Consider the following 17,716-nt stretch of genomic DNA (forward strand, 5'->3'; position numbering starts at 1 on the left):
CTTTTACTTTCATTCTCTGATGGATTCCGCAAGCATCGGCAGTCGCCACGTTCCCGCTGCAATCAAAGCCCTGCTATTCCCCACCTCGCCCCCCGTTTCCGGGTAGTTTCCTACCGGGTGCAGCTTGCATCTCGGCCACGCCTCCGGCTACGATGAGAGCCTCGATGATCTTCGCGTGGTGTTCTGAGTTCACCTCCGTGCTGTGAAGAGAAAGGGGTGGGAGGTGAGGAGAGAGCTCTGACAAGGGACAGTCAGAGACTACTGGTTATGGATATGGCCTGTGGGACAGGCAAGACACGAGAGAGTGACACCACCTGGAAATACAAATGTTCTCCAGACAAGGGAATGGGCCGTGAGCTTTCTTCCTGAGGAGGAGCAGGGCCATTAAGGAGATAATCTGAAGACACCAAACTTCTCAACACCTTGTTCCTGGGGGACTGTGGATAAATCCAGAGGTGCTGCACGTTAGTAGCCACAACGCTTGTGTTACCATCGCCTCACGCTGCTTCCCTGGTTCTGGACACACAGGGGTCAGCGGAACCTTCTATTTGTCCTTTCACTTTCGTCTATTCCTGCCGCAATCCCATGGGGCTTGAAATTACAGCTCCCAAACCGGTTATATTCAGGGGTGCTGGAAGCTCCCTACAAGTGAGGGGGCCACTGGAGCCCGAACTGTGCCCCCCATGCCCTCTTCCCCACCCCCCGAGGTCCTGCTCCTGCTTCTCCCCAAGCCCCTGTCTTCGCACTGCCCATTTTCCCCGAGGCCCTGCCCGCGCACTGCCCCTTCTTCCTGAGCCCCTGCCCCGCCTCTTCACCTGAGGCCCCGCCCCTGTGCTGCCTCTTCCCCTGAGGCTCCGCCTCCCGCACCGCCTCCTCCCCCGAGGCCCCGCCCCCGTGCCACCTCCTCCCCTGAGGCTCTGCCTCCCGCTCACTCCTCTCCACCTCCCTGTCGCCTGACCTGATGGCTGGTAAAAATTGGGAGGCGTAGCCCACAAAACGACCAAAGGTGCGTAACCAGCTGGTAGGTCACGTCGATCTACTACACACAGCGTATGCCATTACGAGCGGGATCTACACAGCGTCGGTGGCTCAGCAGCTTGTCAGTGTCTATCTGAGTAGGTTGTAGAACAGCCCGAGAGATCCCAGCAACCTGATAGGCCCGGACTGCCCGGATTGGGTTTGGGTGGAAAACAGCACAACCCTCTCGGGGCTGGGTCGGGTCTGATGACCTTCTCCTGCCCGTGGGGTTAGCTCAGCAGCTGCGTGGCCTGCTCCCGCCGGCCGTCGCCACCTCGCTGTGCTGCGCACGCATGCTGTGGAGTGGGTGTGCCGAGGCGTTACAGCGCCTCTCGCTCCACAACACACACACACAGCAGCAAGGGGCAGCGTCTGGCTGGCAGCACGGGTGGCAGGGAGCTGTGCTGGCTCAGATTTGGCAGAGTCGAGGCAGAAAACAACTCGAACCTCCCAGGCTGGGCTTGGATCTGGGTCAGTCTTAAATCATAGGCACGAGAAGAGGGTGGGGGAGGAATATGCTCTCTCAACAAAATTACTAAGGTCCTGATTCAGAAAAGCATCTCTGTTCGGGAAGAGCACTGAAGCACATGCTGATTAAACCCCATTACAGTCAATGCGACTTTGGCTCACACTTAAGTGCGTCACAGAATTGGGGCCACAAACCCAGAGCCGTGACTCACAGCTGGTGGCTCTGCAAAGGACTGTGATGTCAGAGAGGCTTGTGACGGGCTGTTTTGCTTTTCCGCTGCTCATTTGAGCGAAAGATCTCAAAGCACTCGAAAAACAGCAGGCAGTTCAGCCTCACTCACCCAGGAGCCAGGGTACTGTTGGAATTATACCCATTTTACAGACAGGCAAAGTGAGGCCAAGTGCCCCAGGTTTCACACTGAGCCAGCGACAGAAGCAGGAATAGAACCCAGGCGTCCTAGCATTCCCATTGCTGCTCCTACCCCTAAACAAACCCTGCTTTCAATATTGTCCCAGCGGAACAAGAGGCAGCAGAGGGACTGTTCAAAAATAAACAAGCGTGGGAGGAAAACTACCCTCCAGAAGATGACACACAGCAAAACTCCTTCCTAAAGAGCACGTCTTTTCCCTCCAGCAGGATGGCACTACCAGGCTCCGACACCACAGGTCTATTTAATTTTAAGGAATTAACAGCCTCCTCAGTGGCAAACGGGAGAACGGGTGGGCTGGTTTTTTTCCCCCATGAGCGGACACTTTTAAAACTTTCTTCAAGGTCCAAATGGCCTGTTGTTAAAGGGACACTGTCAGAAAGCTGAAGCCTCCCAGCTGCTTTCCCTTAAACTTGTCACTGAGGAATGGCATCCGGAGGCTGGATGCCAGCTGAGTTTGGGTTAGCCATGCACTCGTCAGGAGCTGGACAGCGTCAGAGAAGGGACATCAGTTTTGTTCTATGAGCAGGGACCTCAGGCCAGTTCCTAATGAGCAGCTGTCTGTGGCACCAGCATCGTTGACACAGCTGGAGACAGCCTCAGCAGAGAGGCATGAGAAGAAAAGAGCCACAGAGATGGAGCCATAGTCAACACTCATGGTTTGTATTAGGGTAGAGTGGCCAACACACCGGGGAATTGAACGCAGGACCTCCGGAGGTAAAAGCACAGGCTGCTACCCATGGAGTTACAGCTACCTAGCTGGGCTGTAACACAGCGGTTCTCAACCAGGGGTCTGCTGCCCCCTGGCAGGCCCGGAGCTGGTTTCAGGGGGCCCTGGGGCCCCGTGGCTAAGGCACGGAGCCCTGAGCCCCGGCACCCCCATGGGGCCCTGAGCCTGGGTGCCCCCCGCAGGGCTGAAGCCAGGAACGGAGCTGTGGGGCTGAGGCCCTGGTGCTCCCCTGTGGGTCTAAAACCCTGAGCCCCCGGGCCCCTGCAGGGCAGAAACCCGGAGGCCTGAACCCCCGTCCCCTGCATGGTGGCTGAAGTCCAGAGCCCCAAGCTCCCCCACCCTTCTGCAGCTGAAGCCCTAAGCCCTGCACAGCTAAAGCCTCGAATCTCCCGCCTCCCCCGCCCCGGTGACTGAAGCCAGGAACACCGAGGCCCCCTCTTGCTGGGCCCAGGTGCTAGGCGCTGTCCATATGTTCCAACAAGCGCCAGGCGCGTCTCAAAGCCAGCTCACCTTGACGCCGGTGGGCGGAAGAGCACGTCGCCGAAGAGCTCCCCCAGGGCCCTGGGGGTGAGGTGGCTTTTGCTGCCGTTCTGACCCAGTTTGCAGAAATGGCTGGTGAGGTGCTGCAGGAGGAGGCCGTGCTGCTGGGGGAGGGTGGGCGACTCCAGGACCATCTTCACCCGCTGGCCGCACTCTTCCAGGCTCTGGGTTTCTGTGGGAGAGGAGAGCAAAAGGGAAGGAAGCTTTTAGCCCAGGGAAGAGCATCCCAGCACCAAGCCCGGGGGGGGGTGGGGAAAAGTTTGTTACCCAGGCCGCTCAGGTGAGATTTATTTCCCTTCTCCTCCCATCGGCCAGCCTCATTGCTCTCCACGCTACAGATCAGGGGTTTAGCAAACTCAGGCCTTGTCTACCCGGCCCCACGGTTCAGACTAGAGAGGTGTGAACGGCATCGTGCACCCGAGGGCTGCGCTGCCCCGCGTAGACCGTGTGAACGTGAACTAACGAGGCCCTGTTTCGCGGGTGAGGGTCGCCCCTCTGCCAGCACCAGCCCTCAGGGCTCGAGTGGTCCCTAGACGTTGTGATGGCCCCTTTGCCCAGCGGTGAATCTCACCCTGGCAGAGCAGCTGCATTCTACAGCTGCCTGGCCGAACGCCCACGCGGCGCTGGTGATGTGCCCACCCTGGGACACGGCCAGGGTTTTATCTACCAAGAGTCCCTAGGCAAGACTTTCAACGCAGCCCAACCCCCTCCGCAGCAGCTGTAACACACACCGCTCCACCTCTCCCCTCTCCCCATGCCCCTGCAACTTCCCTGCTGCTGCTTCTGTCCCAGCCCCTCAGAACTAAGCCTACTTTGCATGTTGCTAATTCTTTGTAGCACACCCTTTATGTGCCACCCTGGGAACTGCTGCTGCAGGCATCCCCAGTGGCCATTCCCTGGTTTACCCCCAGACCTGTAAGGTTATTTCATGAGCTCATCTGAGCCAGGCTGTGCCACATGGACACAACTCAAAATGGCCACCTGGGTGCTCAAGATTGGAACATAAACCAATAGTCCTTTGTTGAGCCAACCAAAATACGGTCTGTGTGAGGCTCCTGACCAGGGCAGGTGTCTTGTATTAAGACAGGGAGACCCATCCTTTCCTATCACAGCTTCACCCAGAACTGGCCTTTGAAAGAAGCAACCAGTTCTTTTTATCTGGCCTGCTGGGCCCTGATTGGCCGCTGCCTGCTCCCAGCCCTTCTGGCCACCGGAGGACCAAGTCTCACTGGTTCCACAAGCGGCTGATCCTGGGGGTAACCCCTAGAGGTCTAAACTTGCTGCTCTTCTCTTCCAAAAGGACCACTTCACAGGGTAGGCTGTGTTTATAAAAGTGCGCTTGCAATAACTGTAACTTCACCCTCAACTTTGCCTCCCGTGTTCCTCATTTTAGTGCCAAGGTGACGTGTGCTCCCTGCAAATTTGGTATCTCTCCCCTTCCCTTTTATTGCCGAAGGTTATTTAGGCCAGAAATAGAGAATCATCGTGCAGAGGTTGCCGAGAGAGTTCTTTAAGCCAAAGGGTTGAGTCTTACGCCATTTTAAGATCCCTGCATGAATAATCCTTTGTGTGTCCTCCTCCTTGGTCCCACACTGGGGGACCAAGGACCCCCGAGCGCAGAAGGACCCATCCTTCGGACATAGGAAGCACATCTCCCCCGCATCATACTGGGTCATTAAAAGGCTGAAATGCTACAGGGCAAACACTGATTTCTAGTAATTCCAGACCCGCTCCACTGACCTCAGCACAGTGAGTCTAAATTCTCCCTGGAGTAACAGAGAGCAGATTCTGGCCCCTTGCAATACATTCTATTTCAACCTGCATGATTGCAAAGCACTTTACAGACTGTATAGAGGAAGCCCTTCAGCTGCCTCTGAACTGCAGCTGCCTCTAGGGTGGAACATGGCAACTGTTTAACAGCAAACAGTGACTCAGCAGTTTTGGACAGGAAATGAAGAATTCCATACGCGACTGACACTGCAGGGGAATTTAAGCAGGCAAGGTGTAATAACGCACAGTGGATTTTGCCCAGGATTGGCCCTTACACCTATACAGAGAAGGATTTGTGCGCTGTAGATTATAAAAGTGAAATTGCCTCTGTCAGTGGGGTTTGGGGAGGATTTATGTGGTATGCATGTTTGCAATTTAGTTTCCTGGCTGACTATGATCTATACCTGACAGGAGAATAAGGGAATGGTGTGGGTGCAAGTAAGTCACTCAGAGGGTACGTCATGGGACGACGAGGAATCATGGTGCCAAAGGGGACCGGGAAAGTTTCAGAGTGTAGGATTTTTTTATGGTAACCTGCAAAGGGGGAGGGGGGAAATGGGTGAGTCCCCTTTATTTTTGCTTCTTTGTGCTACGTGAAGTGGGCTAGAAAGGTCTGGGGTGGTAGAATATGTTGGTTTTCTGCTTGCATTAGAACTCCTGTTTTTGGCTATGCTGAATCTCTCCGGATGACTGGCGCCGGGAGGAGAATGATGTCTTTGCAGGCTGTGCTACTGTGATTGTTTCAGACTCGAGGGTTTTTATATGGTTTCTATCAACACTTCAGCCAGTGGGAAAATTTCAACGTTTGGGCCTAAAAAGGACAGAAAAACATTACAAAAATGTTGGCACATTTTTACCAGCTCTGTAGCTGGCAGGAGAAAATTCAGTTTGAACAGAAAAAAAAATGAATTTTTCATGAACGTTTTCTCAAAAATGTCATCCCACTTTTCAAACTAATAGAGTCCTATTTAATTCCAATAGCTAACGAACCCTTTGGAGAAAGGACGTCTTTGACAAACATCCAAATGCCTCTTCCTTTTCAATTAGAAGCTTTATTCCTCGCCTGGGGCTCCAAGGAGTCCTCCAGCAAAGCCAAGCGAGAACAGATCTGATATTCCTGCTGTTTCTTAGGTTAAAAAAATAACAGCAGAAAAACCCTGTATAGGTTTTCTGTATAGATCAGAAAGAAGTAAAACAACAACAACAACAACAAAGACACAAAGCTCTTTCTTTTTCCTTTGCAGGTCTCCTTTAAGGGAGGTTACGAGTCAGAGGCGATCACACTTCAGGTCACCGATACATGTCATCAGACTGTGATGCTGCTATATGCATAGCACGAAGCCATGAAGTCCAAATGAACACGGGGCCCTGACCAAGGACACAGGTTGGAGCTTTGAAAATCTGGACAGTAACTTGAATTCTAGGACAGGCAGCAACCTCAGCCAGGCACAACAGACAGATCTGGAAATAGGCTTTGAAGAGAGTCAGGGACTCAGATCAGCCTGGTTCTCCACTGCCTGGCAGCTCGTCTCAGCATTTGCGCCCTGCGCAAGGAACGGCGTCAGTGACCGCGCAGCACGCAGGACAAGGTGCGACCAGTCCCGGAGAGGTCCCATTCTCAGACATAGTCACTGCTTTGGGGTGTCTCAAATCACGCACCCCAAAAAATCAAGGAACCCCAAATTAGTGGCCACTTTGAAAAATTTGATTAGGATTAGACACGCCAGAGGTTAGGGCACTAGTGTAGGACTTGAAAGGCTTGGGCTCAAGTCTCTGGTCCATCACACGCCCTTAGCCTCTCTGTGCCTCAGTTTCCTAAGAGAGAGAGAACCCAGGAGTCCTGCCTTCCAGTCCCCTGGTCTAATCACGAGACAACACTGCCCAACACGTCTCTCCATGGGTATTAGAACTGGGCGAAGCACGGGGCGATGCCAGGCGGGTACATGAGCTCAGCTGGCTCGACAGCCCGTGCCCGTCTGGCTTTGCAGCGCATGTGGAACCGGAGTGGGAGTTAAAAAGGCAGGAGCTAAATTAATAACCGAAGCCTCTATATTTGGAAAGGAAAGCGCCCGCTGCCAGCGACTGTTGACCCGAGGAAGGGTGGCGTCAAGGACACTGGAGGGCTCTAATTAAGCAGAGGCCAGGTGGGGGCGACCAGGAATAGCAGCCAGGGCACAGCCGCACAGCAGACGTGTGATCTCACAGCCCAGTGCCTGGCCTCTGAGTGGCTGCTACATTTTCATGCGGATTCCAGTAGCATCTGGAGGCTCCCGTCCGGAGCAGAGCCCCTTGGTGCTGGGTGCTGTATATATGTCTCTTACACCCCCAAATGCTGGGCTTGGGGGGTGGCTTCAAACCCTCGGCCACAACCCGAGCTTGGGCACCTCTCTGATCAATCCCATCACGCCCCTCCCTTCAGCCTCATCTCACCGCGTCTCTTCTCTTCCACGGGCACTAAGGAGACGCCCGGGCTGCCTGTGGGATCTCGCTCATCCAAACAATACTAGCGATGCCCAGCTCTTCTCGAACGCTTGCCACCAGCCGAGCTCCAAGCACTTTACAAAGAAGGGCAGTATCATTATCCCTGTTGTACAGGTGGGGAAACTGAGGCACGGGGAAGGGATGCATCTTGCTTATGGTCACCCAGCAGGCCAATGGCCCAGCCAGGAGTAGACTCTGGAGTCCCAGTCCAATGCTCTATCCCCTAAATCCAATAACCGCAGGGAAAAGATTTGCTTCATGCAACTGTCTCCCCCACACCCTAATCTGTGTGCCCTCCCCAGGATTACTGGTCAGGGTAGGGATATGGCAGACACATGGCGCAATGAGCTGCCACTCAGGGCAGCAAGCCGGGGGTCACCTCGATGGGCTGGGCAGGAAGAAATTACCCAGCAGCCTCCTTTGCTGGTTCAATACGTAGCAGAGACGCTGGGCAGCGCTGCTGCCAAGCCCCCTCCCAGCAGCTCCACACCTAGGCACCCCGGCACTGTTTGCAGGTTACAGGTCGCGGGTTGGCTGATATCAACTGTCTGGCCACCTAATGTCAGTTCTCAGCAGAGAGCTGCGGATCGCCTCACTCCAGTCCGCAATCCAGTCCTTGGGGCGGGCTCCCCCTGGGAACGCTACGTACCCGACTGGGGGAACCGGAACCCTTTGCTAAGAAACCAGCTCCTTCGGTGGCCCCATCTCACCACAACCATCAGGCCACGTCTCCACTGTGGGGGCTGCAGCGGCACAGTGCCCCAGCTATGGCACTGCAGATGTAGGCAAGTCGACGGAACCACTTTTCCATCCAGCTAGATGCGTCCACACCAGGGAGTAAGGCGGTTTAAGTATGATGCACAGGGGTGTGAATTCTGAGCACCATCGCTATGTCTAAGAACTTTTAAGTGTAGATGAAGCATTAGCCTCTCAGCTAGACTGACCTGCCGCAAATACAGCAACAGTCGTGTATTCAGCAAAGCAGTGGAAGGCTCGTCTCTCGGGACACCATAAACTAGACTAGACAAAACTCGGGAGAGGATACTTCAGGGATCAGCCAGGCCTGGTCCCTGCGGTTGGAGTAGGTGGCATCTCATGGGTCTTCTCCATCTCTGGTGTCTATCGAAACAAACATTCCTTCGAGCAAAGGGAATGGTGGTTTTATTCTTAAAGACACAGATATCTGAAAAGGGAGATAAGCCAACTACAGGATAAGAGATAGATAGATAGATAGATAGATAGATAAGATTAGATTAACTGCCACTTAGCCAGCTGGCTGCTGGGTAGATATATATGCTCCCTTTCTGGGACACACCGTCTGCTGTTACAGCTCATCCTTGTACAGTGAACCCAGGAACAATAGCAAGACGGGCGCTTCTTAACCATTTGTAACAATAATCATTAATAATAATAATTAACGAGTGGGACTCGGAGGCACACGCGGCAGCAGGATAACAAGGCTGCTGGGACCCGGAGAGGGCAGGGCTCTGCATAGCTAACGAGGCTGCTGGGAGGGGAGTTTTGACTGAGGGTTCCAGCTAATGAGACGATTGGGAGAAGGTGGGGGAGAACCCAGCGCTGGAGGAGAGAGGTTCACAATTAAAACCAGGCGAAGCAGGCGGGTTAGGAGACAATTAAACCGAAAAACGAGGAGAGGGAAGAACAACAACAAAAAAGCCTGTAGCTCCTCTTGCTGCTTCCCCAGCAGCCCAGCTCTGGAGAGGCGGCGCGGGGAAAACTGGGTCATCACCTCTGCGTTTCTCGGAAAGGAGACCAAGGGTGTCACGACAGGTTTAGACATCTCCGTAGCCAGGTCCTTGCCAGGACCCCTGTTCCAGATCAACCCTGGGAGGCCGCGCGCTGGCAGAGACGACTTTCCCAGCTGTATTTCACAAACCGCCAACCCCCACCCCTGCCCTGAAAGAGACCATATGAAAATGCAACTCCATAAACCCAACAGCTCACCCCAGCCTGCAGCTCCAGCTCAAACCCTGCTACGCAGAGACCGGGAGAGCCAGGGATAAGACATTGAACCTGCATTGTTAAAAATATCAGAACCTGCCTGTGTCTTTGCTACGCCTTCTCTCTCCCTTCTGTCCGCAGAGCGTAAATCAGTCTTGCCGACATGCAAACGAAGCACTCGGATATTAATTTGCTGTCAGGTGGGGACGTGTGTCTCTGCCCTCTGCTGGACGCAATCAAAACTGCTCCCCCATGTGTCATAGGCCCCATAACACTTGGAAAGGAAGGAGATTCTCCCATCGCTCAAGTGGTAGCGGGGAGAAGCCATGCTTGCTGCTGTTGTGAGTGCCGAAGAGCACAGCAGTGGGAGAACCCTGAACTGGGTGACCAGAGAGCAAGGGTGAAAAATCGGGACGGGGGCGGGGGGTAATTGGCACCTATATAAGACAAAGCCCCAAATATCAGGACTGTCCCTACAAAATCAGGACATCTGGTCCCCCTAACCCTCAAGCTCCATTCTGCAGCCTAGCTAAGCACAATCCCCTTCCTCTCCAATGAAGATCAACAGATACGAGCCAGGGACCTCCCGAGCGAAAAGCAGGAGCTGCTGCAGCTCCCTAGCTGGGGCCGTGACAACCTCCTTTCCTGTGAGGATGGGGCACGGGGAGGACCTGGAGCACACGCCCCGGTGGGCTGGGCAGTCACTAGCCGAGCAGATGCCGATGGGGTTGGACTAAAGAAACACAGAGAGATGGAGAGGGGACAAGGTTGCACCCTGATGGAAGGGCACGACGGGCTGCGGACACAGCCCCTACTGCTCCCCTGCCCGTCGCTTCTGCTGCCACAAGCGCCGGCTAGGAAAGGAAACATCCGACGAGCCGAAAATAAACAGCCATTAATAACGACAGACTAACGAGCCAGCCGCCCTTCCTCCCAACGCCTTTAAATAGCTACAACACCTGCAAGGCGCCGGGGGTCTCCGGAGGGGATTCCTCCACCAGATGGGCCTTTGCTCCCCCTGCCCCCAAGGAGCTACTGCACCAGTTGGCCTCACTCAGCCCAGATCCATCTCCCCTGCAAAGCTCTGCTAGGTTTTCACCTATTGGTGCTGGCTGGACTCCTCCGAGCCCATGGAAAACAGCCAGATGCAGTGGGCAGCGCTGGGGTCTCCGGGCCTTTGTGATTAGCCCAGATGCCTCTGGCCTTTAGAGAGTTGTGAAATCCAGACTCAAACCTGAGCCCACATTTCACTGAGGGTGTATGTGTCTGGCAGGCCAAGCTGGGGCCAGGACAGGGCTGAACCCTGCTGAGTCTCAAAGTCTGGCTCGGCCGGTCAGCATTACGGCCGGACTCGTGGTTCGCAGAACTCCAGTGCTGACCGCCGGGGCGTGGATGGGGGAGAGGGTCAGGTTCTCAGTGTGGACCCGCTCCCTAGGATTGCCAGGGGTCTGGTTTTCAACAGGAACGCCCGGTCGAAAAGGGACCCTGGTGGCTCTGGGCAGCATCGCCCACTGGGCTGTTAAAGGTCTGGTTGGCGGTGCTAAGGCAGGCTAGTCCCTACCTGTCCTGGCTCCAGGCTGCGCCCCGAAAGTGCCAGCAGGTCTGGCTCCTAGGTGGGGGGGGGTGTCCACAAGGCTCCATGTGCTGCCCCCGCCCCGAGCGCCAATGGCGGTGCCTGCGGACGGGAGCAGCGCGCGGAGCTTCCTGCCCCTCCCGCCTAGGAGCCGGACCTGCTGGCTGCTTCCAGTGCGCATCGCGGAGCCAGGCCAGGCAGGGAGCCTGCCTTAGCCCCACTGCGCCGCTGACCGGGAGCCGCCCGGAGTAACCCGCACCCCTCCCCCTGCCCCAGCCCAGGGAAAGTGAGTGAGGGACGGAGGGAGGGGGAATGTAATGAGTGGGGGCGGGGCCTCGGGGAAGGGATGGGGAAGGGGGTGGGGCCTCAGGGAAGGGGCGGGACTAGGGTGTTCAGTTTTGTGCGGTTAGAAAGTTGGCAACCCTACCGCTCCCCCGTCTGCCTGCCAGCCCAGATCCGGTGTGAAGCAGTGCGGCTACACTGATGTCAATTCAGATGCACCAATTCACACCAGCCGAGGATCTGGGCCCATCCCGGTTAGAGTTTATCTAGGATGGGCTAAGCCAGGAGTGTAAAACCGAAACCCCTTTGTGATCCGAAGCCAGCTCCAGAATGTGCAGCCGAGTCCCGTCTCTGCTAACGAGGTAGCTATGAACTGGTGTAGCGCTAATTAGCAATAGGACTATTAAAGAACAGTCCAGTCAAGGACAACCCCTGGGCTGGGCTGGAGCTGACTCGGCTCTGCGTGTTGACACGGCCCCCATCACGGATGGATTTTAGGGAACTGAGAGGCAGAGCGCTGCAGTGACTTGCTCGCGGTCGCAGCTGAGTGCCGTATAAGAACCCCGATTGATTAGATTAGAACACAGTCCGTGGCAGAGCCAAAAATTGATCCCCCGTCTTTCGAGCCCTACTCCAGTGCCTTAACGGCAAGCAAGAATAGCAGCTAGCATCAGTAGATCGCAGTGTGCTTTACAATGGAGGGCAGAATCATTGCACCCATTTTACAGAAAGAGAGACTGAGGCACAGAGCGGGGGAAGTGCCTTGGCCAAGGAGATCCATCAGGCCAGTGGCAGAGCCAGGAACCCAGCTCTCCTGAAGCCCAGTCTAGCGCTCTATCCCCCTGGCCACGCTGCCTCCTGTTGGGCCAGCGCTGCCTCCAGGCTTGCTGGTGTTTCTCACTGGCTTCCCCTCCCCGCTTCTCTGCCCCTTCCCAGTGTTGGCAGGAGCTCCCCTGCCTCGCGAGTTATGATTTCATAGGTCAGGGCGTGCAGCGCCCAGGGAGGCAGCCAGCTTCATCTTGAGGAAGGAAGCAGAAGCCCCACTTGCTGGTGACTGCGCTACCAGGGAAGCAGAGCTGCCAAACCTTCTTGACCTCCAGGGCACCTGCCCTCCTCCCCTGGGATTAAGCTTTAATCCCTCCTGGGGCAGGAACCTCTAGTTTACAACCCAGGTTCCAGAACAAGACTCAGGCACTGGGGGGTTCGGTGCTGCAGGAGGCAGCTGCTGTGAGGCTCAGCCAGCTCCCCACGGCTTTGTCCCCAGGCCTGGGGGTTTGGAGGAAGGGCAGTGGGCTCCGACCACCGGCTCGATGCCCTGACGCTGGAGGTGCTGCAGCTGCGGCCCAGGGACGTGGTCACGGACTTCAAGAGAAGCTCCAGGGACCTCGGAGCATGGCTAGTCACACAGGGGCAGGGCTTACAGCTAGGTTAATTTTCACTCCATCCCTCAGTCCCGGCCGATAGCCCTTCTTTCACTTCTCCCTCCACCCGACCCCTGTGCTCTGCCTCTCCGGCACCTTCATTTCCTTCTCTGATTGCAAGCTCTCCCGGGCATGGAGCATGTCTAGCTCTGTGTATGTACAGCGCCTAGCGCCAGGCTGTCCGAGCACAACCCTACTGCAAATACCGAGGCGCTAGTAATCGAATCTCCCCAACCTGTGCTTTGGGACGGCTTCATGCTGTGAGTAAATGGAGGAGTTCGGTCTCCAGCACTCCCAGGCCAGCACTAAATGTCACGGTCGGGTTCCCCCGGGGAGGGAGTGGAAGAGTCGCATTGCACACGAGTGATGGTTTCTTTCCTCTTAATCAAAGCCTCCGAGAAGTTGGCTCCATGGAGGGCAGGGGCCTCTCTTTTCCAGCAGTCCTTTCGCAAGGGATGAAAACCCCCCAAATCTTCAGCGTTTTAAGATGTTGCAAAGAAAAAAAAATTGAGCCTCTGCCCCCGCCCGGTTTGCAGAGACGGGCCCGACTGTCCGCAGGAATGTTGCAGTGTCACAGGGGTACGGTCCAGCTTGCGTTTCCTCTTGCTTGTTTCCAATTTGTGCAATCACATGGCTGCATGAGCACTAGTAATGAGCAATTACTGTGGGCAAACAGACATCCACGCTGAAGACGGCTCTTTCGACTGATGGGTAAAGGGATTTTCTTTTGCATGCAGGCTGGATGAGGCCAATGCATGGCTGGGGGAGTGCCACTGAAATTGAACCAAAGACACATTTGGCCCAGCGAGTTTGCTAGTAACATGAAAGATCCATTGCATGTCGATGTGACTAGACGGTGACCGTGGGGTCAAAGACTCCAGAACTTGGGTTCATACCTGGGCAGAAAGGAGTAACGGACATTTCACTCTTAAAATGCTATCTCTGGCTGACAGATCACACCAAGGGTCCTGCCGCCCATCTCTGGGTGCTGGCCAGGTAGAGTTTAAGGATCTCAACTCCTTTAAAAACATCTCATCCCTGACATCCTGCCTGGCGGGTTCTAAGTCAAACATTTTCAAACTTTCAGACCAAAATCCAAAGCCAGGCAAAAAACTCACCTGGGTTGGAGTTTTGTTACAAGCTCTAGGCTCCGGCAACCTCCACAGATCTTTTGGCAAACCTGGCTTGTAGTTCTGAGAGTGGCAAGTGCATTCATGGGTTCAGGGGGAAATTCAATGCATTTGCGGAGGCCCCACCTCGAAAAGAGGCTAAACCCGGCGGCTTTGGCTGAGTTTTATTTGGGTTGGGTTGGATCTCGGACTGAGAGCAAAACTAGACTCGGAGCAAAACTGAGGGAGGAGGAGGAGGTGCAACTGTGATGACTGCCTTCTTGGCCAACACATGAAGCATTGAACTGGGGACCTCCACATCCAAAAGCAAGGGCTTGAGATAGAAAGCTCTGTAGGTAGGAACTGGAACAACTCATATCTTCTGTGGATCAGCGCAACATGCACCCACCAGAGGGTTTTACAATGTCACACAGACCAGAAATGCAGGGGAAAAGGAGGGTTTGTGTGAACCCCCGTGAGCAAGCCCCGCCTCTCCCCTCTCCCCATGCCCCAGCGGCTCTCAAAACATGGTCTGTGGAGCACCAGTTGTTTGAAGAACCAAACATCTGGAGAACCATTTTGCAGTAGCACAGGGGACTCTCTCTAGTCCCATGTTCAAGCATTTCTTCAGCGTCCCAACGCTGCTTCATGAATCACCAACACTACCTCGCATAACGTTCTTGGATCTCCTGGCAGGTCACTCACCCAGATAGAAACTCCCCTCACCTTCCCCAGTAGGGAATACCAGTTTGCCAGGACCCCGCACCAGTCCACAGACTGCCCTACAGAGGCCTGGCAGCAGCAACTGTATTGAATCTGACCATAGGTTTGCACGTCCAAGAACCGCAATCATAGATGGAAAAAGCCTGATTGACCATCTCATTGCTCTCCCAGCCAGCGCAGCACTGATCCCCGCTGGACACTAACCAGTGTTTGGGGCCGTTGGTCACAAGCAGTACGATTTTCCATGCAATTTGCTTTATCCCCTTAATCTCTTCCTAATAGAAAGTCCAAGGGAAGATGAAACTTCCATTCCCTCGTCTCACAGCTCCAGGCCAAGAGTCTGAAACGTGTCTTGATTTTGGATGGTCAATTTTAGGCTTCATCCACACTTGGAGCGGGATTCTGAGCTTACGCAGATACGCATACGCATGCTAGCTCATGATAGCTAGCGTGAGCTTGTCTGCACCTGCTGCACCCTGATCAGATTCTGGGGGATGCTTTAAAGGCAAATGTAAAAATTAACTCCCTCCTGAGAAAAAGAGCTTTAAAGTCCGTGAAAGCACCAGTTGCTTTCGCCTCTGTTCCCGGCTTTGGCCTCCTCCTTGCGTCATGAAACAAACAAAAAGATTATTTCTGCCCTGGAATTTCTGGAACTCTCAGGCTGCGGAAAGGGGGGGAAGGGGGGAGACGACGGCTCCCCTTTGAAGTGGCTTAACGAGCCGGTCAAACTAATTGCTTTCTAATTGAGTTTTTATTCTTGGAAAGGAGGCAGCCTTTGATTACCTCCTTAGAATGTGAGAGGGAGGAAAGCAGGACGGGACACTCCATCCCCATGCCATGCTCCCTGTGGGCCATTTTGGGAGCCAGCTGACCTAGTGTATTTCTCATGGGGGCTTCTCGATGGGGAGTTGTGTCTGCCCATGCTGGGTGTGTGTGTGTGGGGGGGGGGGGGGGGTTTACGAGTGGCAGGGAGTGGAGGACGGCCAGTTGTGCAGGCAGAGGGAGAATCACCGTGGAGCTGGTAACTGGGTTGGGGGGGAGGAGTTGGGCTGTTTCAATGCTGAGCTCCAGCGGGGAAGAATGGCTTCCAGTGAGCCTCGATAAACACTTGCATGGAACCATCGGCATGCCGATGTGCCAGTCTGACCCCGATCAGGAGAGGGCCTCGTAGATCCCTGTGCCGTGCCGTCGTGATTCCATAGCGCCAGCGTCACTGCACTGCGTGGCTGGCCCAGACGCCTCCTCATCCCTGGAACACAGCCAAAGGAGCAGGAATCTCTCCAGCCTTTGAAACACGTGGCCTCTGGAGAGGCTCAGAGGTGAGAATGAAGTTTAGATAGAAAAAAAAAGGGTGATACACACTTCTTAGAGGTAGAGATATTTATCTATCCATCCATCCATCCATCAGCATACATATCCATCCACCCCATACATCTGTCCACCCCATACATATCTCCCCATACATCTCTCTCTAGCCATCCATCCATCCCGATACGTCTGTCCACCTGATATATATCCATCCACTCCAATACTTCTATCCACCCCATCCATATCTCCCCATCCCTCCACCTCATATGTATATCCACCCCCATACATGACTATCTAGCCATCCATCCATCACCATACATATCTATCCACCCCATACGTCTGTCCACCCCATACATCTTTCTCTCTTTCTCTGTCTCTCTCCACCCATCCCAGCGGGACACTGCGGTGCTGTCCCTGTCCCCCTTCCATGAAGACTCTACATTACCTCACACCCTGTGCAGCCTGACTGACTCCAGCAGGACAGCGTGAGGGGCAAATCAGCCCAGGATTTGGCCTTTAAAGTCTAAGGCCCAGATCTGCCAATGGCTCTGCTGGGATACGCCCAGTGATGCCGCTCGGTGCTGGTGTGACCCCGGGCAGAGACACCGGCAGGCTCTAACCCTAAATAGCTCAGTCCCCACCCATGGGATGACGCCCTGGCCTGCCACGCCCTGGCCTCCTCCCCCGGCTTTCCCAGCCTCTCTTCTCATTGTCCCCAGTGCTGCATACGGAGGACGCCAGGGAAGCTGCCGTGTATTTCGGTTGCTGCTGCGTGTTACGCCTGGGGCACACTAAGACGAAGGGGATTATGTTTAAAATTAAAGGGCCCGATTGTTATTTGTGCTGGCTAGAATTGATAGGTTCTCTGCGGAGGTTCATTTGCTCCTAATTCAGCATTGTCTGGGACGGGTATTAGGCTTTCTGAGGACTTGCTCAGTGTGCAGCCCAGAGGGTCTCCTGCAGGGGCAAAGGAAGACGCTAGCGATCGAGAAGGACAAAGCTGTGCCGAGACCTCCCCTTTACAAACACCGGAAGAGTCGGCGCTGAGAAATGCCTTCCCACGAGTGCCAGAGGAGCGCACACTGCTTCTCAGCCTTCTGGATAGACGGGGGCGGGGGGGAGGGGATAAAACTCAGCCCTTCTTGTTCCAAAAGCACAGCCCCCCCCCCCCAACTTGACCTGAAGGAGAATCTTCAGTGATTATTAGACATATAGGGCGTATGAAACACAGTTCCGAGCCTAGTGACTAGATGGCAGCAGCACACAGACCCATCAGCCGCTAGTGTGTTACAATACTGAAAGAAACACCATTGAGATATTAAAAAAACACCTGCTACTTAACACCAGGGCTCATTAAAAATGAATGAAAACCCAGCACCACTGAAAGTTAGGGTCTCTTTGATGCCGATCCTGCCCTCACGTACGCACGTGCCTCACTTTAAGGTTCTGAGTCGGCCTGCAGCACCGTGCGCCCTAGCCCCACAGACTGCCGAGCCACCCATGCCTGGGGCACCAAGACCGTCTCTGGAGGCTTCCAATCCCCATGCAAAGGCAGCTCAATAGTGCTGAGCTTGGAGAGAGCCCAAGGCCTGCTGCCCTCGGCTGACTGTTCGAGAGAAAGGTCCCACATGGGCGACTCAGGCTGGCTCCTGTGGTGGGGAGATCTCAGGAGATGGTTTTGTCAGGTTGTGTTCGTTAAACAGCTGCAGATGTGATCAGGCAATTAGCTGCAGGAAGCTTTGCTCCCGGGCAGGGCATTGGAGGGGGCCCCCAGCTCACTCTCCCAAAAACAAGTTCAAACTTCATGGGCCAAGTTACATTCTTTTGCATCCAGTCTCACTTGCCAAACACCGAATGATCCAGGGACTGAGGAGCCAGCTGTTGCAGCCAGAGGGAAATCCCTG

General features: G+C 54.8%; 1 protein-coding gene across 1 annotated transcript in view; it reads right to left on the bottom strand.

The window, feature by feature from the left end:
• The window catches only part of LOC123375765 (phosphatidylinositol 3-kinase regulatory subunit alpha-like), a 291,825-nt gene that overhangs the window by 80,563 nt on the left and 193,546 nt on the right, over positions 1-17,716 (bottom strand). The window contains exons 7-8 of the mRNA XM_045027009.1: positions 3,154-3,355; positions 115-200 (exon numbers count right to left, since the gene is read on the bottom strand). Coding sequence (XP_044882944.1) covers positions 115-200; positions 3,154-3,355 — 288 coding nt within the window. The remainder of the gene's footprint in view (positions 1-114; positions 201-3,153; positions 3,356-17,716) is intronic.

The sequence above is a fragment of the Mauremys mutica genome, chromosome 8, assembly GCF_020497125.1.
Source record: "Mauremys mutica isolate MM-2020 ecotype Southern chromosome 8, ASM2049712v1, whole genome shotgun sequence".
NCBI lineage: Eukaryota > Metazoa > Chordata > Testudines > Geoemydidae > Mauremys > Mauremys mutica.